General features: G+C 45.5%; 1 protein-coding gene and 1 non-coding gene across 2 annotated transcripts; both read right to left on the bottom strand.

Annotated features, from left to right (window-relative positions):
- On the bottom strand, positions 1 to 27997 carry HHIPL2 (HHIP like 2). Its single transcript, XM_041773364.1, is given in 10 exon segments — positions 1 to 404; positions 407 to 616; positions 1510 to 1592; positions 7267 to 7348; positions 11440 to 11585; positions 18241 to 18367; positions 19410 to 19741; positions 23176 to 23319; positions 24188 to 24840; positions 27606 to 27997. Coding segments are annotated over 10 exon segments (2346 nt in total). The 5' UTR covers positions 27927 to 27997; the 3' UTR covers positions 1 to 156.
- On the bottom strand, positions 21204 to 21308 carry LOC121472465. Its single transcript, XR_005982930.1, has one exon. It is a non-coding gene; the product is annotated as a U6 spliceosomal RNA (small nuclear RNA).

Below are 27997 nucleotides of genomic sequence, written 5' to 3'. Positions count from 1 at the left end.
TTGAGCAAGTACTGATTTATTACATTAGGTTGTAGGGATTTATAAACAGCAGAGATGCGCAGTGGGACTTCCAGACCACCGCACAAGGTTAGCCAGGTGCATCGGCAATGTGGGATCTGGTCTCCCGGCAGAAGCCGATAAAGAGCATCCGTCCATTCAGAGAGCAAGATTCCCGTGCAGAGGACGACCACACTGGCCCAGGGTGCAGTTCCCTCCACCTGCCCCCACCTCCACCTCCACCTCCAGCTCACATACTGCTAAGGCAGCCTGCACAAGGAGAGGTGGTTCTCCGCTGGCACATCCCCAGGTCAGCCACCGGGACAGAAAAGGCCAAGGGAGACTCCTGCCAGCTCGCCTGGGCTGTGCTGACTGCCTGCCCCTGCCCTGGCGGGGTTTCAGACTCTCTTCCTCTTGCCCTGGGGGCCTAGGGACCTTGCTCGGGCTCTCTTCTTTGTACCAGGCCTTTGAAACATCTTCCTGCTGCTTGTAGGAGAAGCCAGCTTCTTGGAGGGGCCTTTCCTGGGTGAGGCCCGGTCTGGGCTGGAGGCTGAAGTTGCATTGGATAATTTTCTAGCAGCTTTCTCCGACTGCTCCTTTAGCAGGTCCAAGACTGTCTCTGGGAAACAAATGTTTATTTAGTGAGAAACAGAAATCCTGGAAAAGAAACTCTAAAGGAAGCACCACCGGATACCTACAACTACATGAGGGCTCTTTAATATAAATTCTTGGGGTCCCTGGGTGGCTCAACAGTTGAGCACCTGCCTTCGGCCTGGGGCGTGATCCTGGAGTCCCGGGATCGAGTCCCACGTCGGGCTCCCTGCATGGAGCCTGCTTCTCCCTCTGCCTGTGTCTCTGCCTCTCTCTCTCTCTCTCTCTGTGTCTCTCATGAATAAGTAAATAAAATCTTTAAAATATATATACATAAATTCTTTTCAGGGGTGCCCGGCTGGCTCAGTGGTTGAGTATGTGACTCTTGATCTCAGGGTTGTGAGCTCAAGCCCCATGACCAGCCTTGATCTAAATAGATTAAAGGGTCACTCCAGGGATCCATGGCTCTGGAATAGTTCCCTTAAGATAGTCTTGCTCCTCTCTAAGCCTTTCCTGAATCCCCACCCTGCCTCTGCTCACTCGAAGGGCCCCTCGTTCCCCAGGACACCCTTCTCTACCAGAACCTCAGTGCTATATATATATGTTTCATTTGCCTGTGCTACATTTGACTCTGAGCTACAAGCCAGCTGTTAGCCCCAGGGATTATTAGCACAGTGACGGCTGCAAAATCAGTGCTAAAGGAACAGTGTCCTTTGAAGAAGAGATGAATGGGCAGAGGACAGCAGGTCTCTGCGGAAGTGTGCACTGTCCAGTGTGTGGACTGTGGTATAGACTGAGCCACTGTTACGGTCCTCATCCAGAGCACCTGCTGGGGTGGGAAACAGATCTCCCACCCGGGGAGGACTGGAGTGCTTCTGCCGAGGGCTCTGAGGCCTGAGCCTGAGACAGAGACGGACTCACTGGCGAGTGGCCGGAACTGGATCCTCTTGCTCTTGGTTCTCACTGGCACAGGCCTGTACATGCACTTGCCTGGGGGCGCGCGCCTAAAAACAGAAAAGAGGAGGACACAAGATTCTGAAGACAGGACAGGAAAAAAAGATCACCACAAGACACACATCGGCAAGAACTGGCTTCAGCTCTCTTTTATCCATGGGGATGGGACAGATGGAGGATGAAATAAGTGATGAGCTCAGAGAGGGAGAAAGAACAGGGACACTGCAAGCTCTGGGGACACAGCGTAGTGAGCAGGTCAGGGGCACCGGCACAGTAACAGAACTTGGTTCAAACTCTGGGGTAAGTAAACTTGCTAGGCATCAATTTCCACATCTATAAAACAGAAAAAGTAATAGTACCCATCCTAGAAGGAATAAATAAGAGCTGTGTGGGGTGCCTGGCTGGCTCAGTCGGGTAAGTGGCCGGCCAACTCTTGATTTCAGCTCAGGTCATGATCTCAGGGTCCTGGGATCACGCCCCATGTGGGGCTCCGTGCTCAGTGGGGAGTCTGCTCAAGGATCTCTCTCTCTCTCTCCCTCTTCCCCTCCCCCCCATGCACACACTCTCTCTTCCTCTCTCTTAAATAAATGAATAAATCTTAAAAATAAAATAAAAATAAGAACTAATGGAACAGAATAGAGAACCCAGAAGTGGACCCTGAACTTTTTGGTCAACTAATATTCGATAAAGGAGGAAAGACTATCCATTGGAAGAAAGACAGTCTCTTCAATAAATGGTGCTGGGAAAATTGGACATCCACATGCAGAAGAATGAAACTGGACCACTCTCTTTCACCATACACAAAGATAAACTCAAAATGGATGAAAGATCTTAATGTGAGAAGATTCCATCAAAATCCTAGAGGAGAACACAGGCAACACCCTTTTTGAACTTGGCCACAGTAACCTCTTGCAAGATACATCCACGAAGGCAAAAGAAACAAAAGCAAAAATGAACTATTGGGACTTCATCGAGATAAGAAGCTTATGCACAGCAAAGGATACAGTCAACAAAACTAAAAGACAACCTACAGAATGGGAGAAGATATTTGCAAATGACATGTCATATAAAGGGCTAGTTTCCAAAATCTATAAAGAACATATAAAACTCAACACCAAAGAAACAAACAATCCAATCATGAAATGGGCAAAAGACATGAAGAGAAATCTCACAGAGGAAGACATGGACATGGCCAACAAGCACATGAGAAAATGCTCTGCATCACTTGCCATCAGGGAAATACAAATCAAAACCACAATGAGATACCACCTCACACCAGTGAGAATGGGGAAAATTAACAAGGCAGGAAACCACAAATGTTGGAGAGGATGCGGAGAAAAGGGAACCCTCTTGCACTGTTGGTGGGAATGTGAACTGGTGCAGCCACTCTGGAAAACTGTGTGGAGGTTCCTCAAAGAGTTAAAAATAGACCTGCCCTACGACCCAGCAATTGCACTGTTAGGGATTTACCCCAAAGTTTCAGATGCAATGAAACGCCGGGGCACCTGCACCCCGATGTTTATAGCAGCAATGTCCACAATAGCCAAACTGTGGAAGAAGCCTTGGTGTCCATCGAAAGATGAATGGATAAAGAAGATGTGGTTTATGTATACAATGGAATATTACTCAGCAATTAGAAACGACAAATACCCACCATTTGCTTCGATGTGTATGGAACTGGAGGGTATTATGCTGAGTGAAGTAAGTCAATCGGAGAAGGACAAACAGTGTATGTTCTCATTCATTTGGGGAATATAAACAATAGTGAAAGGGAATATAAGGGAAGGGAGAAGAAATGTGTGGGAAATATCAGAAAGGGAGACAGAACATAAAGACTCCTAACTCTGGGAAATGAACTAGGGGTGGTGGAAGGGGAGGAGGGCGGGGGTGGGGATGAATGGGTGACGAGCACTGAGGGGGGCACTTGACAGGATGAGCACTGGGTGTTATTCTGTATGTTGGTAAATTGAACACCAATAAAAAATAAATTTATTTTAAAAAAATAAGAACTGTGTACTTGGCCTACTATAAGTGATTAAGTCACTTCTAAAATTATTCTTTACGGAGATTTAAAAAATGACACTTGGAACAGTGCCCAACACATAACGAGTGCCCCAGAGATGACAACAATGGTGATAATGGTGGTGATGGTGGTTGGTGATTCTCTATAAAGAGAATTCCATCGAGAACTCATGGCACAGGGGCACCTAGGTGGCTCAGTGCACCTTTGGCTCAGGGCGTGATCCCGGGATCCTGGATCAAGTCCCAGGGAGCCTGCTTCTCCCTCTGCCTGTGTCTCTGCATCTCTCTCTGCTCTCTGTGTCTCTCATGAATAGATAAATAAAATCTTAAAAAAAAAAAAAAAAGAACTCATGGCACAGCCCCTGAAGGATTGCCAGCCTCTCTGCCTACTGAATAAGAATTTCATAACTGCTATTCCCTAGGTGCATCTTCTGAAATAACACGGACCCTGGAGACTAGGAGCACTCACTATTCAGAGCAGAGATAGAACTTTCCAGTCAGTCCCACTGCCTCCTCTTCTGCTGTCCTTGCTCCAGCTCAGTCTCTCCTTGCTATCATCCTCAATCCAGGTGGGAAAAAAAAGTAATTTTATTTATATAACGGACACCGAGTGCTCAGGCGCTGCACTAATGCTTCATAAATCCAACTCACTGAAACCTCACAACAAATCTATGAGATAGGTGCCATCATGATCCCCATTTTACAGACGGGAAACAGAGACACACAAAGATTAAGAAACAGATGCAAGGCCACACAGCTAGTTGGTAGCAAAGTCAAGTTTCAAACCAAACCTGGGCTCTCAAGGAAGGGCAGGAAGAAATGATGAAAGGAAGGGATAAAAAAATCACACAGAAATAAATCATTTGTTCCTCAGAAAGCTGGCACAGGTGCATTCAGCACAAGATAGGCTGAATAAGTAAGCAGAGCAGAATCTGGACCCAGGGCACCTGGGTGACTCAGTGGTAAAGCATCTGCCTTCGGCTGGGGGTGTGATCCTGGGGTCCTGGGATCGAGTCCCTCATTGGGCTCCCTGCATGGAGCCTGCTTCTCTCTCTGCCTGTGTCTCTGCCTCTCTCTCTGTGTCTCTCATGAATAAATAAATAAAATCTTAAAAAAAGAAAAGAAGGGCAGCCCAGGTCACTCAGCGGCTTAGCGCCACCTTCAGCTCAGGGCCTGATCCTGGAGACCGGGGATCGAGTCCCATGTCAGGCTCCCGGCATGGAGCCTGCTTCTCTCTCTCTCTCTCTCTCTCTCTCTCTCTCTCTCATAAATAAAAATCTTTAAAAAAAAAAAATCTGGATTCACTACTGGAGAAGCTCAGAACGTCTGTACAGCTCAACATGATTATAGCCCAAGTGAATGAGAGCTGCTGAAAGGACTTTGACCCACAAAGGGAACAGTGTCCCCATCCCAGGCCCCCTCTTGCTAGCTGTCCCTCAGGCAAGTAACTTAATGTGGCCAGGCTCAGTTACCTTCCCTGTAGAGTGACGGTGTGAGCCTGTCTCCCTGGGAGAGAGAGCCCCCCCTGCACCAGCACAGTGCCTGGCACACAGTGACAACTCAGTAACTGTCATCCTGAGAGAAAGGTGAGCGAGGAGGAATGTCTTCTGTGTGGAGAGGCTTTACACTTGTTTTATGGCTGCTCTGATGATAGAAGGGAGCTAGACTGTCCCCTAGCCAAATCAGGAAACTGTCAAAGGAAAGGCAAAGTGATTCACACAGGAAACTTTGGAGTGGAAAAGACAGCACTGCCCCCAGCCCAGCCATTATCTGCTGCCTGAGGTGCTTTAACTGGGTGCTGGGTTTGCTCCCCCTAAACACAGGAAATATGCGGAGCCCGTAGTGAAGGCAGCCCAGTACCTGCTTCGTCCCTTAGGAACTCTGCTCATGCCATTAGGAGAGCACCCCAGGCACCGCCTCAGGCACTGAGCTTCTTCCAGGAACTCTCGAGAACACTGAAACTCGGCTTCCAAACGGTGCTGAGCTGGGCCTGGCTCCTGAGCCCTGAGCCCTGAGCCCTGACCCACGTGCAGCCCATTTGTCACACGTCTTCTGAACATCACCCAAGACAGGAGTCAGGTAGCCTCACAAGGAAGTTTTCTTCTGCGGGCCTGTCTTTAAGCTGAATCGTGGGGCAGACTTTCTTGCTTTGGGGAAAAATCCTGAGATAAATCCATGCACAGCCACAGGCTCTCAAGAGGGACACGCTGCATCACCCTCTCAGGAGGGTCCCAACCACACACTCGACACCTTCCCAGATGGGAAGCTGTACTGTAGCCTCAGTCTGGGCAGTCGGTTAGCCTCTGACAGAGGTTGGCAAAAGAGCAGAAGTAAACCGAATGGAATCTACCAAGCGAATAACTATTGCCACTGAATTCCAAAAAGGGTCAGGTGGAAACACCAAGAAACCCATAAAAACCAATTTGCCTAGACCCTCTTACGCTGCTGGTGGGAATGCAAGTTGGTGCAGCCTCTCTGGAAAACAGTAGGGAGGTTCCTCAAGAAGTTGAAACTAGGGCTATCTTATGATCCAGCAATTACACAGCTAAGAACTGACCCCAAGGATACAAATGTAGTGACCCAAGGGGGCACCTATACCCCAGTGTCCATAGCAGCAATGTCAATAGCCACACTATGGAAAGAGCTCAGATGTCCATTGACAGATGAGTGGATGAAGAAGATGTGGTCTATATACACAATGGACTACTACTCGGCCATCAAAAAAGATGAAATCTTGCCATTTGCAATGATGTGGATGGAACTGGAGGGCATTATGCTAAGTGAAATAAGTCAATCAGAGAAAAAAATTATATGATCTCACTCAGATGTAGAATTTAAGAAACAAACCAGAAGATCATAGAGGAAGGGAGAGAAAAATAAAGCAAGATGAAATCAGACAAACCATAAGAGACTCTTAACTCTAGTAAACAAACAATGAGGCTGGAGGGGGATGGGATAACCAGGTGACGGGCATTAAGGGGGGCACAGGATGTAATGAGCTGGGTATCATATAAGACTGATGAATCACTGACCTCTACCTCTGAAACTAATACATACACTATATGTTAATTAATTGAATTTAAATTTAAAAATGCTTAAATAAATAAATAAGTTGTCCCAGATTTGGCCACTAGGAGCCCTTCAAAGCTGGTTCCTGCAAAATAAATAAATAAATAAATAAATAAATAAATAAATATTTTTAAAAAGAAAGAAAAAAAGCTGGCTCCTGCAGAAAAAAAATAATAATTTAAACATTTTTTTAATTTTAAAAAATAAATTAAAAAGATGTTTGCCTAGGACCTGGAGACCACAACCAAACCCAGGGGATAGGGCCACAGTCCTTACTTAGGTGGTCACAACCATACACCCATTGTTAGATGATCCCAGACAGAAGTTTCCAGAAGCATGTTAAAAAAAAACAAAAAAAAAAAAACAGGAGCCAAAGGTCTAGGCTAGTCATCCTAAAAAAAGCTCACAGTCCTCATTTCCCACCACAAAGAGACTGTATCCCAAATATTTCATACTTCCTAGAACACTGTCCTACACATTCATTCGCCCAATCTGCTTTTTATCGAAAGCAGAGATTTGCTTTGGTTGATCATTTCTGGTAACTCCTAGGGAGCCAGGGCTGTTCTTATGATCTGCCATGAAGATCAGGGCTGATATAGATGCGCCTAAGAAGAAAATGAGACCAAAGCTCACCTGGATGGGTCAACAAATTTGTAAATCGATCCATACGGTGCATAGGCACTGGGGTAAGACGTGGCCAGGAAATAGAGCTCCCCTAGGAAACAGGAACAGGCGATCAAGAACACGGTCGAGGCACAGAGCTGATGCACAGAGAAAGCTGTCGACACGGGGTTAGAGCCCCAGGAAGGGAAACCCGGAATCCCGACAGCGAGGCTTTCACTGGGCCGTGAACCCCCTACAGAGGAAACCCTTGTCTGGACCCCCAAAGGCTACCTCAGAGTGCACCCCATAGAGGCCCATTTGTGCTTACGTTCACCGAACTAAACTGGCTCCCCCTTTATCATCGCTTTGCTCTCAGAAACATCACCTTAACGAACCTCCACTTCCTTCCCCATCTCCTTACTACTGATAAGGATTCTCTGAAAAACCCTGAGATCGCTGTAGGTCAAGACAGCGACACTTTCTATTGCCCTTTCTTCAGGCCACAGGGGCCTCTCCCTACTGGCCCTGTGCCTCGCTTTTCTCTCCATCTGCACCTTCCTTCCTTGGTCCCTGGGGCCCTGGTTTCCCTTTATCCTCCCACTCTTCAGGCTTCCTGCTGGCTTTCTCCACACCTCCAGAAATCACCTCTACCCATGTCTCCTGCTCCTCCCATTCACCCCTGTCTGAACACACTCTGCCCACGGTCACTACCTCATTCCACCTCTTCTACCGGTTACCTGTGAGGGACAGGATGGGATAGGGTGGACGAGCCCAACTCTGGAGTTGGAGCCGTCTGACTGAATTCTGACAACACCAGCTGCTGGCTGCGTTGTCTCAGGCAAACTTTCAACCTGGGTAACCCTGATGTTGTGGATTAATTCATTTGCAAAATACGTCACATGATTATTAGGGATTACACTAGAGGGTGATGGGGCGTCTGGGGGGCTCAGTCAGTCAAGTATCCAACTCTTGGTTTCAGCTCAGGTCGTGATCCCGGGGTCATGAAACCGAGCCCCACATCAGGCTCCACACTCAGTGGAGGTCTACTCAAGGATTTTCTCTCTCCCTCTCCCTCTGCTCCTCCCCACACCTCTCAAATAAAAAAATAAATCTTAAAAAAAAATACTAGAAAGTGATAATCAGCCGTTACTCTTACCTTCTTATCTCTACACCATTACATTTGTGCCAATGCACTGAATGGAACTCATTTGCTATAGGCTCTCTCTCAATTTCATGGAAGTTAATGTCTACCAAATGGCTAATTGGAAAAACCTAGAACTTCAGGCCTCTCTGAGTTATTTCCACAACTTTCTTCCTTGAATTTGTGGAGGACAGTGACCAACATTTGTCTCGTTCTGAATGCAAGGCTTACGGGCTTCGCAGAGCCCCTGTGCACAGCTGCCTAATAAATTCTGGATTTTGTGTATTCATGAACTATATCATCATCCTGCCCTATACGAGGTCTGAGGCATTAGGACACACCCGACCCTAAAGCCAGTTTGCCTCCTCTGATTGGAAACCCGGGCACTGTCCATTAGATAAATGAGGGGCTTACCAAGTGTCTGCATATACACAGTGCCATCATACAGAAGCCCCTCTGAGCCATACAGAGAATTCCTGCTTTAATTGAAAACCCCCCATTGTGGCATATTCCCTGCACCAACAACACCAGTTTATGTAAGAAGTATGTCCTAAACATGCCACAGACTTCTCATTGTATTTTTAAAGGAAAACAATGCTGGAAGCAAATTTCATTTGTAAAGTTCAACCAAAAGTTTTAAAAATATATTTTAGGATCAAAAAAGACCACCCCAAAACACTGTAATATGCCATGTAAAACGAAATGTGTGTGATGCAAATTTACTGCAAGCAGTAATACTTTGAAAGCCAGCCCTCTTGAGAATGTGACTGACATGCAGAAATCCAACCCAAAGGGACCCAGCCAGCAATGAGCAGCCCCGTACCCACCCCTCCTTCTGCAGTCACTTATTTGCACCAGCTGTCAGCTAGAAAAACCTGGAAATACACCGCAGCAGTACTGGGGGTTCAACCAAAAAGGACGGGCCTATGGCTGGTGGCTGATAACAAAAGAATAAAATGCTCAGATCTAAAAATATGTCCCTAAGTGGCAAAGGCTATGACATGAGCAAAAAGTCTGAATCACTCTGCACAAACACACAACAGCAAGCAACTCTGGAAGAAAATAACTTGCCTTAAAAACAGCCTTCCTGGCTTTAGGACCATCAGGCAAAGTCTGGCTTGGGAACACCCTGGCAAGTCCACTCGATAAAATTCAGCCAAGGACACTTAGTTTTGTTTGCCAGATGTACTGACTGATACTTAAAAGCTGCCTGTTTTCTCCTGCGAGAAGCCTACAGGCACAGCAAACCAAACCACCAAAGCCAGGGGTTCTGAGGCCTCTGAAAAGGAAAAGCCACAGAACACAGCAGCCCAGGATCCCACGGCAGAGCCGCCTCCGGGGCTCCAGGCTCCAGGGCTCCAGCCTCCAGGGAGAGCAAGCTCCAGCCTTCAAGGACTCCAGCCTCCCTGGGGCACCAGGCTTGAGGGGTTCCACCAGGGCAGAGACCCCAGCATCCATCCACTTTCACATCATCCACTTTCCACTGAGCATCACCCTGCCAGCCTGTGGTTTCTCTCCTTTTTTGTATGTTTGGACTTCCAATTTGGAACTCATTTACTTAGACTTTTCTCTATTAAGAATGCTTGAATTCTCTAAAATATCCTCTGCTCCTCTAAAATATTCATCCCAAACTATAAGCTAGGAAAAGGTCCAGCAGCTGACTGGATCTCCTTATGTCTTGCTCAAGTCAAGGTCTGGCACAGGCACCCCATGACTCAGCGTGGAAAGAAACCCAGTACTGAGGAAACCTTCAGGGCTCTGGTTTACACTCACAGAGAAGCCCAGGTCTGGAAGGGACCCTGAGAGAGCATTTTATTCTCTTCTGAGACTCCAAGCATGGCTAGGATGCAGTGCCAAATACTAAAAAGATCATAGGCCCTATCCTCCTCCCAAAATAAAATTTTATCTTTCAGAATGCAATATAACTTATGTAATAAGCTCAAATTAAAAATCCATTTTCTGATTACAGAATTTGAGGAAATTTGGAAGAGCTGAGGCTGTCTGTCTCTCATACGTACACACAGGCTTTGCTCTGCCGATGCCCTTAACAAATACCTCATCTGTCTAGTGAATAGCCTCCTAGCTGGCTGTCGACCCATTTCCCAGATCTCTCAGGAAAGAAATTCTCCTTGGCTCACTCATAGCACTGGCCTCCCAGACTCCTGGCAGGGTCAGGAAAGGGAGGATCACCAGAGGTGCTTCCTCCCAGGCAGCACCAGTAAGATAAACATCAGTGTCACCAGGTCGGCCCCACCACTGGCCCTGTCCATGTTCCTGTGATTGCAGATTAGATAAAATCAGGACACAGATCTCCTTCATGGTCAAAAGACTGAACGAAAGACCAGAATATAAAGCCTGATTTGCCCCATAGAGTGAGGAATGGGCCTCAACCAAGAAGTAGGGATATTTGATCTGTTGCCTCACTGGTGAAATAAGCATAATAGTTACATCATGGGGGTGTTGTAAGTACTAAATAACATAAAGAAAAATGTAAAGTGCTTAGAACAGTATCCAGTATATTAAAAAAGTTGACTATAGGGCACCCAGATGGCTTAGTAGGTTAGGCGTCTAACTTGTGATTTCGGCTCAGGTCATGATCTCAGGGTCATGAGATCAAGTCCTGCATCTGGCTCTGCACTGAGTGTGGAGTCGACTTAAGATTCTCTCTTTTAGGGCACCTGGGTGGCTCAGTGGCTGAGCATCTGCCTTTGATTTAGCTCAGACCCTGGGGTCCTGGGATCAAGTCCCACATCAGGGTCCCTGGGGGAGCCTGCTTCTCCCTCTGCCTATGTCTCTGCCTCTCTCTGTGTGTCCCTTATAAACAAATAAATAAAATCTTAAAAAAAATTCTCTCCTCTCCCTCTGCTCCTCCCCCCATCACACATTCTCTCTCTCTCTCTCAAAAAAAAGGTTCACTAAATGATAGTGAAAATACAAGTGTAGTTGCTATTTAAATAACAATAATAATAGTAATAATAATTATGACAAATGTTTAGTTAACAATGCCTGTGATGATTTAAGTTCCCATAAGCAGAAACAGAATAACCCTGTATATTTCTTACCTGCTTCATCTTCCGCAAAAGATATGATATATTTTCTGTATGTGCTGATAAGCCCTGGGAAGGCACAGAACTCAGTGTTGCCCAGACAAATGTCCTGTTTCTTCCATTTCTTGGTTTCTCTATCTTCTTGCAAAGCCATAAGTCGACTAGATGAAAAACAAAACACTTATTATAGGAATCCATATTTTCACTGTGCAGGATATTTTTCCTCCTGGAAACAGAGAATCTGAGTACTAGAACTGAGTCTCCCCTAGGAGATCAACACCTAGTCTCTCCCAGGAATCAGAAAGCTGCTTCAGAGTTACCTCAGTCACCCGCTGGCCCCAGATAGAGAAGCTCCTCTTCTATTACAGGAGGAGTCCAGTGCCCTGTGAAGGTTGCATCACTACAAAAAACTGATCTTTTTTTTTTTTTTTTTTTACAGATTTTATTTATTTATTCATGAGAGACACAGAGAGAGAGAGAGAGAGGCAGAGACACAGGCAGAGGGAGAAGCAGGCTCCATGCAGGATCACACCCTGGGCCAAAAGCAGGCCCTAAACTGCTGAGCCACCCAGAGATCCCCTCAAAACACTAATCTAATTTTTTAAAAAGATTTTATTTATTTATTCATGAGAGAAAGAGAGAGAGGGAGAGAGAGAGAGAGAGAGAGAGAGAGGCAGAGACACAGGCAGAGGGAGGAGCAGGCTCCATGCAGGGAGCCCGACATGGGACTTGATCCCGAGACTCCAGGATCACGCCCTGGGCCAAAGGCAGGTGCTAAACTGCTGAGCCACCTAGGCTGCCCAACTAATCTAATTTCTATTAGTTTGTGACCTTCACTAATCGCTCAACTGGCTAAGCCTCACTTCCCACATCTGTAAAATGAATTTACCACGGACAAAAGTTGCAAAGGTTATGTAAGATAATATACACAAATAGCTGCCCAGTGTGCCTGGCACATAGTAAGGGCTCAAAAACTAGAAGCTATTTTTGTTATTATGCCTAGTAGCAGGTAGATGCTTCATCTCCCTCCATCATCTGTCTGACCTGAAAGCAGGTCTTTAGAACAAAAAGAAAAGGAAGAGGGGTAAATTAGGGCATCACCTGAAACATTTTATAGAAACAGAGATGTTCAATCCCAGTGATTCTGGTGTGTATGCTTCGACTAGGAATCACTGAATATCAACCAAGTGACATGTAAGGAGGTGGAACTGTGGATGAGAGTTGTGGGGAAAACCTAAAGAACAATTAAACCCCAAAGATCTAACAAGTGATGACAAAGGAACTGACCAATTACTAGTTTTACCCATTTCTGGAACCAAGAATTGCAGTATGAAAATATTACCACCCTTTCTAACAAAGATGAGGTAACAGGAGCCAGACTTACCCTCACACCCTAAACAGTCAAAAGCCTAGACAAAAGAGAATGACAATTTTTAAAAGACATTGGAAATCAGAAAACAAAGGACTACAATCCCTAAGAGATGGGAAACAAACAAGGTAAGCCCTAAAATCGTCCCAGCTTGCTGCCTTAATAAAGTTTCCAGAATGAGGAGGAAAAACACAGGCAGAGCCAGCAGACTCCTCAAGGTGAAAAGACAGAGATGAGAGTCCAGGAAGACTAAGCAGGAAGAACCTGCAGCACAGATAATGGGAAGAACAGGCCCCAAAGATCTGCAAAGTATCTCGCTTGAGTATCCATCACTATACTTCATAGCATATACATGTGAGGAAACTACCTAAAACAGGGGAAAGAATTAGAAAGAAAGAACCTGGGACTTCCTCAGGATCAGGCATAGTTTAAGTATAACTCAGAGAGCATTGGGAAGAGTTTCTAGCAAACTCTTGCCTCAATATTGAGGAATAGATAGTTCTAGAATAAGCACCACACTGATCCTCCATAACAAATATTAACAGCAATACTTGAAAGGATCAAATTATTTCGAAGTAACTTAACTATGTCCCAGAACATAGGATGCCTGCATGGCTCAGTGGTTGAGCATCTGCCTTCAGCTCAGGGCGTGATTCCAGGTCCTGGGATCGAGTCCCGCATCAGGTTCCCCACAGGGAGCCTGCTTCTCCCTCTGCCTATGCCTCTGCCTCTCTCTCTGTGTCTCTCATGAATAAATAAGTAAATTTTTTTAAAACTATGTCTCAAAACAAAGCTCAAGGATATTTAGAGATACAAAAACATTCAACACCCACAACGTTAAATTTACAATGTCTGGCATCCACTAAAAAATTGTTAGGCAGTAATGAAAGAGGTAAATACAAGCCATAATAAAGAGAAAAATCAATCAAAAGTGTAAAAGAATTGACACAGATGTTAACTTCGGCAGAGAACATTAAATAGTGATTTTTACTCTGATTCCATATGTTCAAAAAGCTAAGTAGAGAATGGGAAATATACAGAAGACCCCAATCAGGTTTCTAGAGATGAAAAATACAGTGCTTAAGATTTAAAAACAAACACTGGATGAAATGAATGACACATTAGAAGCTGCAGAAGAAAAGATTTGTGAACTGAAGACATAGCAATAGGAGCTACCCAAATTTAAATACAGAGACATAAAATTTAAACATGAATAGATCATCAATGAGCTGTGGGAAAAGTTTAAGCAGCCTAATATACACATAATTTAAGTATCCAAATAAGGGATGCCTGGGTAGCTCAGGGGTTGGGTGTCTGCCTTCGGCTCAGGTTGTAATCCCGGGGTCCTGGGATCCAGTCCTGCATGGGGCTCCCTGCAGGGAGCCTGTTTCTCCCTCTGCCTGTGTCTCTCATGAATGGATAAATAGAATCTTTAAAAAAAAAAAAAAAAGTATCCAAATGAGACGAAAAAAAAGAGGGTGGAGAAACAAAAAATATTTGAAAAAATTATAGTCAAAATTTTTCTTTATTTGACATACACTAGAATTCACAAATCCAATAAGTGCAACCAAATCAAGCACAAGAAATATGAAGAAAACTACACCAATATATACCAAAATGAAATTGTGCAAAACCAATGTTAAAACCTCAAAAGCTGCCTGAGAAAAGACATGTTAAACATGGAGGAAGAATATAAGGATGACAGTAGATCTCTCACTGGAATTAAGGCAAAGAAGAAGATAATGGAGAAGATTTTTTTTTTAAGATTTTACTTATTTATTTATTTATTTATTTACTTGAAAGACCATGTGAGAGCAAGAGCAGAGGAAGGGCAGAGGGAGAGGGAGGAGCAGACTCCCCACTGAGCAGGGAGCTCAATGCGGGACTCATCCCAAGACCCCAAGATCATGACCTGAGCTGAAGGCAGACACTTAACCAACTGAGCCACCCAGGTGCCTATGGACAACATTTTAAAGAAATAAAGAAAGAATACATCAACACAGACTTCTATATTTTGCAGAAATATTTTCATAAAGGAAGGGATAAAAAAGACAGCAAAAGCAGAATTGATCACCAATGAATCCATTCTGCAAACAATGTTGAAGGAAATTCTTCAAGCATTAAAAAAAGGACACCCCAGGAAGGAAATGTGCACAAGGCAATGAGGAGTATTGAGAAGGGTAACTCTGTTTCTTATCACCACTGTAATACATCACCACAGCTTGGTGGCTGAAAACACTCACACTTACTCTCTTACAGTTTTGGAGGCCAAAATCCTGAAATTGGTTCCACTGGGTCAAAATCAAGATGTTGGCAGGGCTGTGCCCCCTTCAGAGTCTCTGGACGAGAATCAATTTCCTTGCCTTTTCCAGCTTCCAAAGGCTGTCTGTCCCCATGTCTTGACTCATGGGCTCATCACACTGCTTCTGTTGTTACACTGACTTCCATCTCTTCTGCAAGTTTCCCTCTACCTCCTTCTTCCAGTGATATTTGTGAATACATTTAGGACCCACCTAGATAATCCAGGGTAATCTCCCAAATCAAATACAGTCTGTTTGTGACCACAATCAAACTAAATCACAAATCAATAGCACAAAGATCCAGGAAAACTTCAGATATTTGGAAACTACATAACCCACTTCAAAATAACTTGGGAGAAGATAAGTCAAAGGGAAATTAGAAAATATTTTTAACTGAATGAAAATGAAAACATGATTTATCAAAATTTATGGGATACTGTTAAAGCAGGATTTGAGGGGAAATTCATAGCACTAGACACATGTATTAGAAAAGATGACAGTCTCCAGGGACCTGGGTGGCTTGGTTGGGTCTCTGTTGCTTTCAGCTCAGGTCATTGTCCTGGGATCAAGGTCATGGGATCAAGCCCTGTGTCCGGCTTCATGTTTAACATGGAGTCTGCTTAACAGATTATCTTCCTGGCACATCTGGGTGACTCAGTTGGTTAAGTGTCTACCTTGGGCTCAGGTCATGATCCCATGGTCCTGGGATTGAGACCCACATCAGGCTCACTGCTCAGTAGGGAGTCTGCTTCTCCCTCTCCCTCTCTCTCTGCCCCTCTCCTCCTGCTTGTGTTCTCTCTCTCTCTCTCTCAAATAAATAAATAAATCTTTAAAGAAAAAAAAAGGTAAAGAAAGTTGACAGTCTCAACTCAGTGACCTCAGTTTCCATCCTAAAGTAGTATGTTATTTGAATGTGGATACGGATTAGTTGTAAATGTATATTGAAAACTCTAGGCAACCACTGAAAAAGGAAAAAAAAAAGTATAACTGAGGTGTTAAGACAGGGGAGAAAATGGAATTCTATAGAATGCTCAGTTAAATCCACAAGAGACAGAAAAAGAGTGGAAGTCAAAAACAGAATAAAGAACAAGGGCAACAAATAAGCAGCAGTAATAAATACAGTAGATATTAATCCCACTATGTCCATAACACTTTGAATGTTAATGGTCTAAATGCACCAATTAGAAGACAAAAGAAGGGATGCCTGGCTGGCTCAGCAGTTGAGTGTCTGCCTTTGGCTCAGGGCATGATCCTGGAGTTCCAGGATCGAGTCCCACATTGGGCTCCCCGCATGGAGCCGGCTTCTCCCTCTGCCTGTGTCTCTGCCTCTCTCGCTGCGTGTCTCTGATAAATAAACAAATAAAATATTTTTTTAAAAAAAGAAGACAGAAGAAATAAAAGGGGAGCTTGGGTGCCTCAGTTGGTTAAGCCTCTCCTCTGACTCTTGATTTTGTCTAAGGTTGTGATCTCAAGGTCTGAGATTGAGGCCCACGTCGGCCCACACTCAGTGTGGAGTCTGCTTCTCCTTCTCGCTCTGCTCCTTCCCTTGCTCTCTCTCTCTCAAATAAATGAATAAATAAAATCTTTCTATTTTAAGAAGAAATAATAAACAAACAAATAACAAAGATCACCAGCATGGATCAAAAAACAAGACCCAACTATATATATGTTGTCTCCAAGAAAACTTAGGCCTGAATGACTTCACTTGGAAGAAACATATGAGGAAGAAATAATAACTATTTTACACAAACTCTTCCAGACAAGTCAAAAGGAGAACACCTTCCCCAACTCAGTCTATTAAAGCCTGCCTTACCCCGATGCCGAAATCTTGCAAAGTTATTCCAAGAAAGAAATCCCTTTTATGAACACAAATGCAAAATTTTCAAACGACATGTTACTAAATCAAATCCAACAATATATTAGAAGGAGAATACATCATGACCAAGTGGTATTTATTCCAGAAATGCAAGACTACATCAGTGATTTTTTAAAAAATCAATGTAATTCACTATATTAAAATGAAGTTGAGCACTGGGTGTTATATTATAAATTGGCAAACTGCCTGGGTGGCTCAGTGGTTGAGCACCTGCCTTTGGCTCAGGGAATAATCCCAGGGTCTTAGGATCAAGTCCCACATCGGGCTCCTCACAAAGAGACTGCTTCTCCCTCTTCCTATGTCTCTGCCTCTCTCTGTGTGTCTCTCATGAGTAAATAAATAAAAAATCTTTTTAAAAAATGAAGAAAAAAATTTCTTAAAAACGAAAAATGAGAAAACCACAGGATTCTCTCACTAGATGCAAAGATGCATTTGACTAAACTTGACATCCTTACTTAATATAAACTCTCAGTAAACTAGGAATGGAAGGAAATTTTCCTCACCTGATAGAGGGCATGTACAAACACCCACAACTGACATCATACTAACTGGTGAAAATGAAAGGCTTCTATCCGACATTGTACTGAAGTTTAAGATGAAGCAATAAGTCAAGAGAATTACAATAAAGACATTGCAATTCAGGAAAAGAAAAAAATGAAAGTATCTATATTCACAGATAAAATGATCTTGTGCATAGAAAATCCAATAGAATTTACACACACACATACAAGCTAATAAGAGTTTGGCAAGGTAGCTGGTTACAAGCTCAATACACACACAGAGACATTTAAATATGTATAACAAACGTATAATAAATATAAATATATAGTAAAATTGGAAACAGTCAAACCAGGAGAATACATGAGTAATTTGTGGTATATCCATGCAATTGAATATTACAAAGCAATAAAAGAGAAAAACTACTGACACATGTGACAACAGTGATGAATTTCAGACATTATTGAGTGAAAGAAGCCATACATGTACAAGAAAAGAATACATATACATGATTCCATTTACATTAAGTTCTAGAAGCAGAATTAATGTGTGATGGGAGTGGTTGTCTCTGGCTTGTGTGTGTGAGTGTGAGAAAGGACAGGATGGTATTCTAGAGTAATGGCAATGTTCCGCATCTTGACATTGTTACAAGTATATATTGTAAAACTTTTTCCAACTGTGCTCTTAGAGATTCCATCTCACCACATGTAATCTATATCTCAATAAAAAGGTTAAAATAGAAGAAAAATTAAAGGAGACATCAATCCTCTTACCCACTCACGAAGTCCCCAAAGATGTAGAGGCCATTGAGATTTGGGGATTCACACCCACGGTAGACATATCCTCCAGTGACTGACTTCCCCACTGTATGGCCATAAGCATAGATTGGGAGAATGTCATCTGTCCAGGAACAAAGAGAGGGTCACACCTGAGGCCTGCAGGTGTCTGGGTGGTTCAGTTGGTTAAGTGTCCAACTCCTGATTTCAGCTCAGGTCATGATCTCCGGGTTGTGAGCTGGAGCCCCCTGTCACACTCCATGCTGAGCATGAAGCCTACTTGGGATTGTCTCTGTCCCTCTCCCACTGCCCCACTCCCCCATCCTGCTCATGCAGGCACGTGCACTTTCTCTGTCTCATTAAAAAAAAAAAAAGTGAGAGCTTCAGGGAGGAAGATGGGGACTTTCAAATGTAGTTTGCCTGATTGAGTGGAGAATGTTTTATCTCTTTGTCTTCAGTAGGGCAAGCAACCAAGAGAATCACATTTATTTTTCCCAACAGACCAGCCACAGTATTCATGAGCTTCCCATTTGACTGGTCTCTGCAAGCGGAGAAGAAGCCGAAAATTCCCCCACCTGTGAGGCAGTGACCTCAGAATCCACACACCTATGTTTATCCCCTAGGCTGACACAGCAGATACTCACGTTTAAGGATCTGAAAACCTTTTGAGGGTCTCGAGGACGCCTTTGTAACTTAGAGGACCGAAACACACTGGTGATAAAGCACAACTGAAAAGCACACCTTGATTACTGACGTTGAGGGGTTGTGCATGGACTATACCACCTGACTCTACATGGGAATGTCATTTCAGTGGGCTGTTCCAACTGGGAATAATTTAACACACAACCACCAATCTTCCTCTGCTAGTGGTTCTCAAAATAGCATGCCTAAAGATCATGTGGGTAATTTATTTGAACTATAGATCCCTAGGTCAATCCCAGTCCCTGAATACACCCAAGATTTAAATGCATCAGGTCAACAGGCATCACTCAAGCATTTCTGGTGCCAGTGGCTGGAGGGCCAAGCTGAGAAGTCCGATCCCACAGGCCATGAGCCAAGACACCTGGACCACCTGCAGGGCACAACACTCTCAGGTTGTATCTCCCACCTCCACCTCCAACCCCCACGACTCCTTCAAGAAATCACCCAGAGACCGTCTTACTTACCCAGAGAGGCATTGTGACAAAGCTTTCGGTTGTAACATTCAAATCCTTCCTTTGCCCTCCAACCATAGTTCCCACCTTTCACAATGATGTCAACTTCTTCGAACATATTTTGTCCCACGTCCCCACAGAACAGGCGGCCACGGCCCTGGCGTGTGACGGGGTCCCCTCGGTCCACGGCGCAGCGCCACATGTTTCTGACCCCATAGGCATAAACAGCAGGGTGGGCCCCTGGCTCAGCCACAAATGGATTGTCGGGGGGCACTCGGTACCTCTTGCCCTCTGAGCCGGCGCTGTTCACATCGATCCTCAACACTTTCCCCAGCAGGGAACTTCTGAAAGAAAGGAGCCCGGGCAACAGGTGCAGGATGAATACCCCAAAATGGGATTGCTGCATCATCGGCTAGTTTTATTTGTCATGTTTTTGAAGCATCTCCACCGTTTCCCATAGCCGCTGCACTAGTTGCATTCCCACCCACAGCACACAAAGCTCTCCCCATCTTCAGCAACACCTGCTGTCTATCCCATCGTGGTTTTGATCTGCACTTCCCTGATGATTAGTGACACTGAGTATCTTTTCATATGCCTGTTGGACATTTGTTTACAAGAGGAATAAGTTCTAGAGATCTGGGGTACCTTGTCCCTATAATTGACAATATTGTACTTAACGATTTTTTTTTAATACCTAAGTCTTTTTTAAGAGGGTAGATTTTGTGTTAAGTATTCAAAATTTAAAACTAATTAAAATAATAAAATATAAGATAGGGGGGGTCTGGATGGCTCAGTGGTTGAGCGTCAGCCTTCCCCTCAGGTCGTGATCCCTGGGTCCTGGGATCGAGTCCCGCCTCAGGCCCAGTAGGGAGCCTGCTTCTCCCTCTTCCATCAGTGGAAGTGGACCCCATACGTTTTACTTTTCCTTTTAGTTTATCATTTGTCTTAGTAAAAACTGTTGAGTATAGAATGTGAGCAGAGGGGTGGCGTGCCTCACTGTATACAAAGTGAGGCATATTGTTCTCATATGATTGAGATATTGATCTCAATATTGATATTGATTCTCAATCAGTTCCAGTCTGTTAGATGATACTCTGCTTCTCTGTGTCTCTCATGAATAAATAAATAAAATCTTTAAAAAAAGAAAATATAAGAGAAAATAAAATGGTACCAGTCCAGAGACCGCCCAGGAGGGCCTACTGATAGTCAATGCCAAACAACCTCCAGGAATCACATGGGGAGACATGATTTTATACACACATGATATTTATGTGTATATATATATATGTGTGTGTGTGTATACATATATACACACACATATGTACACAAGATATATACATGAAGTCATGTCTATACTAGGTAGATAGATAGATAGATAGATAGATAGATAGATAGAGAGAGAGAGATGGATGGATAAGTGTATAGATTTAGGCAAAATGGGGATCCCTGGGTGGCGCAGCGGTTTGGCGCCTGCCTTTGGCCCAGGGCGCAATCCTGGAGACCCGGGATCGAGTCCCACGTCGGGCTCCCGGTGCATGGAGCATGCTTCTCCCTCTGCCTGTGTCTCTGCCTCTCTCTCTCTCTCTCTCATGAATAAATAAATAAAATCTTTAAAAAAAAAAAAAAAGATTTAGGCAAAATGTTAAGGCTCACCCAGTTTGGGCTCAAAGAAAACTGGTAGACAAAAGTTTGATGTGATCCTGGCCCATGTGACCCTGAGCAAGCAAGATGCAGCTTCAATTTTTAAAATGTTTTCGATGGGAGGGTTTCTCTCAGATTTGGTTTAATACTGAGAATTTTTTGGGGGGAAATTTGGAACACTTCATGAATTTGCACATCATCTTTGCAGATGCCATGCTCATCTTCTCTGTAGTGTTCCAATTTTAGTATATGTGCTGCTAAAGTGGGCACGAATACTATGAATTTTTAAAAGGTTGATTCTTCCTCTTACAGCACTGTGGTCACAAAAAAACAGAAAGAACAGGGCTTTTGGCGAGGCTCTGCCAGTAACTGTGATCTCTGGGCCTCAGTTTCCTCATTTGTAAAACAGAGGAGAGAAACACTACCTCGAAGTGTGGTTGTGGTGTGAGGGGTAAATGAGTTACTCTGCACGCAGCCGGTGAGGCAATTCCCGACGGTTGGCATTTGACAAATGTTAGCTCTTGATTATTTTTTTTTTAAGATTCATTTATTGGGGCATCTGGGTGGCTCAGTGGTTGAGCGTCTACCTTTGGCTCAGGGCATGATCCTGGAGTCCCAGGATCGAGTCCCACATCGGGCTCCCCACAGGGAGCCTGCTTCTCCCTCTGCCTGTGTCTCTGCCTGTCTTTGTGTGTGTCTCTCATGAATAAATAAAGTCTTTAAAATAAATACATAAATATAAAGATTTATTGAGAGGATGGCAGAGGGAGAGAGACAAGCAGACTCCCCATCTGAGCCAAAATCAAGAGTCGCCCACTTAATCCACTGAGCCGCCTGGGCACCCATTAGCTCTTGATTATTAGAACTTCAATATTTTATTACCAGGGATAATGGGATTCAAGTGCTTGCTGGTGCAAAGGGCAGAAGGATCACATGACCTTTATGAAGGTTGGCACAGCCTTCACTGGGCGTCCTCCCACACCAGCTTGAGTTTGAATTTTGGTTCTGCCATTTGTTTGCTGTGTGGCCTTGGACAAGCTACTTTACTCCTCTGTGCCTCTATTCTTTTGTCAGCAAAATGACTATCATAATACCTACACTTCATAGGAGTCATCCCTTCCATAAGTATTTCTGAAGGGACTCCCAGGCTAGGCTCTATTTCAGGTGTTGGGGATACATCAATGAACAAATGATGCCCTTGTGAGATGTTAGAATTACATTCTCGGGGCACCTGGGTGGCTCTCAGTTAAGCATCTGAGCCTTGGTTTCATCTCTGGTTGAGATTGAGCCCCACACCAAGCTCTACGCTCAGCATGGAGTTGTGCTGGAATTTCTCTCTCCCTCTACCCCTGCCGCTTTCTCTCTCTCTCTCTCTCTCTCTCTCTCTCTCTCTCTCTCTCTCTCCCTCCCTCCCTCCCTCCCAAATAAATAAATAAATAAATAAATAAATAAATAAATAAATAAATACAATCACATTCTTAAATACACACAAGGTATTCAGAACTGACATACAGTGAGCATTTAGTACATATTGCTTATTAAAATACCTTCTCACATCTCCAGGACCCAGCACAGTGCCAGGAGCACAGTGCTCAATAACACTGCTGAGCTGTATTGAAATGGGTAATAGGGCAGCCCGGGTGGCTCAGCGGTTTGGTGCCGCCTTCAGCCCAGGGTGTGATCCTGGAGACTTGGGATTGAGTCCCACATCGGGCTCCCTGCATGGAGCCCTCTTCTCCCTCTGCCTGTGTCTCTGCCTCTCTCTCTCTCTCTCTCTGTATTTCTCATGAATAAATAAAAAAAATCTTTAAAATAAATAAGTAAAATCTTTAAAAAAAATGAAATGGGTAAGACCTTGGTGTGGTAAATAATATTCTGCTAATATATATCCAACTCTAAATTCATCTCTACATAGTGTTCTGAGGGTTTACTGAGCATCCAAAGTATTACTTACCAAATACACTGTGCCTGAAATGTATAGGACCGAAAACCAAAACGTTCCTCCCACTTGCTTCAACAAAGGGGGTTACATCTTGCAGCAAGTGATTTGGGTTTGACCTTCTGAAGACTTCATCTCAGCAAAAATGTACCAGGGCTCACCCCTAAAGGGACAGGGACCTAGATCCATCCAGCTTACTTGTTCTGAGCATTTCCAAACTTGCCAAAGGGATTCCCAGCCCGTTCTCCATCCCCAGTGAAGATGTACAGGTAGCCATCCACACCAAAAAGAAGTTGTCCACCATTATGATTTGAGGCTGGTTCTTCTATCTCTAGGATGACTCTGGAAGGAAAAGAAACCATGCTTTGGGCTTTGATACAAGCTAAAACTGCATCCTCTTGAGACACCCAGAAAGGACTGGTCCAAGCCAGTCCTGCTTCGGAGTTTCCAAGGTCACAAATGTTGGAGCTCTATGACACTCCTTGTTTCCCAGGATGTCGCCTTCATTTTTCTTTCATATCATGATTCCATGAGCTGTAGACACAGCCAGACTAACAATCACCCTTTTCTGGGGCTGGGCCTTACTCCTGGCTCTACCAGAATTCTTAATCCCTTCTTTTGAGCAACCCAGCAGGGGTTAATCAATTCTCCATGTTCTTTTCAATCCCCCAACTTGGCTATTTGGGAAAAGAGAGGCAGAAAGACAAGAAGGAAAAAGGGCAGAATGGTGGAGTAGAAAGACCATGAGCTTGGAGTTTGACAGAATTAAGTCCTTATCGGACTCAGCATCCATAGCTCTATGGCCTTGTGCCACAGGCTCCTGTGAGGATAATACCCATGTTCAAGGCAAAGGGCCTGGAATCCAAAGGCCACACAATAAACAGAGGCTGCTATTATGTTTAATATATTGGTATTATCTATAATCATTTCTCAAACCCTTATGGCTGCTGGCCATCGCTTACATTCTATAAAAACAAGTAAGCATGGCTCTGATTAGGTAACTGTAAGGTGATGATGGCTATACCCCATGAAGACCCCCCACTCAAAAATCTAATTTGTCTGTCCTTATTAATCAACAATGACTCCTTGGTCAATATTATAAGCCAGTGGCTCTAAAACCAGAAATGTTTCTCTTTATCATCTTGCAGGACAGGCTGGTATTGTCTTGAAGCAGGGTACAGAGGTGCCTGTTCTTACAGGCATGTCTTACCTTTCTGATTTGGGGTCAGCTCTGTTGGGATCAGCCCGAGAAACCTTCATCTCACTAATCCGGATCTTTTCTATCTTATTCTTGCCCAGACACGAGTAATAAATATAGAACTTGCGGTTGTGGTGGAATTTGGGATGAAAAGCCAACCCCAAGAAGCCTCTCTCGTCCCCTACCCAGGGGGTAGTCAACACGATACTCCTGAGGTCCAAGAAGGGTTGTTCCAGGCGACTCCCGTCAGGCAGATAGACCCACACCACCCCCAGCTGCTCGGCCACGAAGAAGCGATGGGTGCCGTCCCCTGCATGGACCATGGAGACCGGGTTCTTCAGCCCATTGGCCACCTCGGCCAAGCAGAGCTGCAGGCAGCCCTGCTGGTCCTGGGCCACCACACCCAGGTTGCGGTTGAGATGGTCATTCCTCAGGACGTTGGGGAAGCAGTAGTCCTCGTCAGGAAGGTTCAGGAGGTGGCAGAAATGGGCGCCATCCACTTCCTGTGGCCTCCGGGGGCGATGGTCATTGGTCAGTAGGGAAATGGCAGAGTGGCAGTTAGAATGGAAGGCAGAGCAGTAGTCAGAGCAGAGGCCAGGAAGGTTCCGGAGGGGCGTCTGAGGGTTCTTGGCGTCGTAGAGATGAGCTGCATAGGGCGAGCACTCCTGGGAAAGGAAAGGAGGCTTGCTGGGTGGTCAGACCGGCCGCAGGGGGGCTGGGCCCAAGCTTTGAGCAACGGGAAGGAAAAGTGGTCTAGGAAAGAATCAGAGGGACCCTTGGGTGGCTCAGCGGTTGGGAGTCTGCCTTCTGCTCAGGGTGTGATCCTGGGGTCCTGGGATCAAGTCCCGCATCAGGCTCCCTGTATGGAGGCTGCTTCTTTAGATTTAGATTTAGATTTTTTAAAGATTTCTAATAAAATCTTTAAAAAGGATAATTAAAGGAAAGAATCAGAATTCTGGAGTGACTATGACCAATGCCCCAAATTTTCTTTTCTTTTTTTTTTTTTAAGATTTTATTTAGTTATTCATGAGAGACACACAGAGAGAGGCAGAGACACAGGCAGAGGGAGAAGCAGGCTCCCTGCAGGGAGCCCAATGTGGGACTAGATCCCAGACTCCAGGATCATGCGCTGGGCCAAAACCCAGGCATCTCAACGCTCCAAATTTTCTAGCCAGTTAGTGCTCCTGGAAGGCAAAAAGGGTTGAGAAATCTTTCATGTTCACAATACCTTCTCTAGCATTTTAACTTAGTTCTTGATACTTAAATTTTTTTTTTAAAGATTTTATTATTCACGAGACACACACACAGAGAAGCAGAGACACAGGCACAGGGAGAAGCAGGCTCCATGCAGGGAGCCCATGCGGGACTGGATCCCGGGTCTCCAGGATCACACCCTGGCCTGAAGGCGGCACTAAACCACTAAGCCACCCAACACTTAAAATTTTAGTAAGCGATGACTTTTTTAAAAGAATACTGATTACCCCACCGATAAATGCTGCATCTGTAAGATTTTATGTCTATATCCAAATCTGAAGCCACGTGGCAAAAGTTCCACATTTGCTGAATCTGGGTGTTGGATACATGGTACATTTAATTAGTTAATTTTCTGTGCTTTTCCGTATGTTTGAAATTGTTTACCGGTAGTAGTAAAATTACCAACTGGACATGTGATCTATCACTTCCAGAAATTAGGCATCTAGTCATTTCTTCACTTACTAATAAAAAATATGTAAGTGCTAAAAAAAATAAAAATAATAAAATAAAATAAAATAATAAAATAAAATAAAATAAATAATAAAATAAATAAAATAAAATAAAATAAAATAAAATAAAATAAAATAAAATAAAATAAAATAAGTGCTTCATCTACACAAAGCACCATGCTGGGAGTTAGACAAATCTCAGCTGTGGCTACGGGGTCACACCACTGCTCTTGACACAAACACACAAGACCTGTGGCTCGGGGCTCCCTGAACTACAGCGTTTTTTAGGAGGAGAATAGAATATTGTGGGCAGACAACCAACTCCCAATAGTCATGAAAGACAAGCAACCGGGACTAAGTAAGAAAGGCCAGTTTAAGGGGCACGCTTGTGGGCCTCGGATGGAGCCCAGGGCCCGCGAAGCCCCTTCTCATCACTGATACCCCTCCCAGGGGCCGCAGGGGCAGGACCATCCCTGACACCCCCCGCCCCCCCAGTTCTCCCCACCACAAAGGGGCAGCAGCATTTCTCAGATGTGCAGGACTTCCCTGCTCACTCTTATGCCAACCTTGGCCTCAGCAGCTTGCAGAGCAAACTCCCTGCTGTTGGAAAGAGGGGAGCATGTGGAAAGAAAGGGAAGGGGCTTCTAATAAACAGACTCGTCTAGGTTATTCTGATTCCTCAAATCCCTAAAACAGGAGAGCTGCTGAATTCGGCTTTTGGAACCTTCACCCAGTAGGCAAAGTGGGAGGGAGGGGGGAGGAAGGGTGGAGACACTTTTACCAGGGGGGTGTCTCGGAAATTCACAGTCTTAGTGTTGTTCCTGAGAGCCCAGCGTCTGCCCTAAGTGTCATCCCAGAGTTAATTCTCCAGATGACAGCGGAGGATGGCGCCGGCGGTGGGGGAGTACAGCCCGGTGATGCCACCCAGGTGGCCGGCGACCAGGTTGGGATCTGCGATGTTCCCTGCAAAGGGCTGCTGTGCTCCGGGTCATGAGCAGTGGTGGTGGTGGTTGGGGGTGGGGTGGGGGGGTTGTCTCCGGTCGGCCTGGACTTCTCGCCTCCTTGCCCCCAACACCTCATTCGAGCACCCCCACCCGTGACAGCCTCTTTGATCGGCTCCCCAATGCGACTCTCTCCCCTGGGCCCTGGGCCGCTGTCCCAGAGTCAGTGATGGGGGGTCGGGGGGGGGTGACCCCTGCCAGGGAGGTGGATTTGGGCCCTTGGAGAGCCAAGAGAAGCACAACCCCTGTGAGTCATTGCCACCGGCGGCCTGAAGCTCCAAAGCCCCAGCTCCAGATGCTGGGGGGGCCCCGACCCCACCACCACCATCCTCCCCCTGCGGAGCCCCTGGCACAGAGGAGCCAGACGAGGACCGGGCCCCAGCAGGTGCCACCTCTGCCCCCAAGCCCTCTGTAAGCCACCACAGGTGCGCCCGGTGCCCCAGGGGGACCCGGCCAACGCGCTCTGGGAGCTCCACGGACACCCGTCTCTACCTTCTGCCCGGGAAAGCACAAGGGCCAGCAGAGCCCAGGGATGGAGGCCACCTTTGGGTCTCCCAGCAGAAAGCAAACCCAGCACCCCCGCCCCCCACCTCCGTGTGTCCGTCCAGAGCTCCAGAGGAGGGCAGCTGCCAGGTGAGCTTCTGAAGGGACCCACGCCACCCAGCCCGGCACCCGCCCTTTGCTAGGCGGGCTCCCTCGCTGCTGCAGGGTTACACCCAGGCCCACCTGGCACAGGATGTCCTTAACGTAGCGGCCGCACAGCTCGTGGCCCTTGAGGTCTAAGTAATCCATGATGTCCTTGTAGCGGGCGGCGAGGCGGCGGTCCTTGCGCTGGTCACAGCAGCCGAAGGACTTGTAGTCGGAGCAAAACTCGAGGTGCAGCGCGGGCTGGAAGGGGGGCCCATAATCCAGGCACTGGGGGTGTCCCAGCAGCAAGCCCAGCTGGCCCAGCAAGAATGTGAGGCAGAGGTGGGAGACGGCATTAGAGGCAAGGAGCCTGGGGGCCCAGCCACTCAGGGCCCCCCCAGGAACGCACCTCCTCCGCATCTGGGTCTTGGGGCTGGGAAGCCGCAGGTGGCCGTGTGCTCAGGTTGGCTCCCGGCGGTGCTCTAGCTCCC

This window comes from Vulpes lagopus, chromosome 11 (genome assembly GCF_018345385.1).
Source record: "Vulpes lagopus strain Blue_001 chromosome 11, ASM1834538v1, whole genome shotgun sequence".
Classification (NCBI taxonomy): domain Eukaryota; kingdom Metazoa; phylum Chordata; class Mammalia; order Carnivora; family Canidae; genus Vulpes; species Vulpes lagopus.
This window is presented reverse-complemented; position numbering and strand designations above follow the sequence as displayed.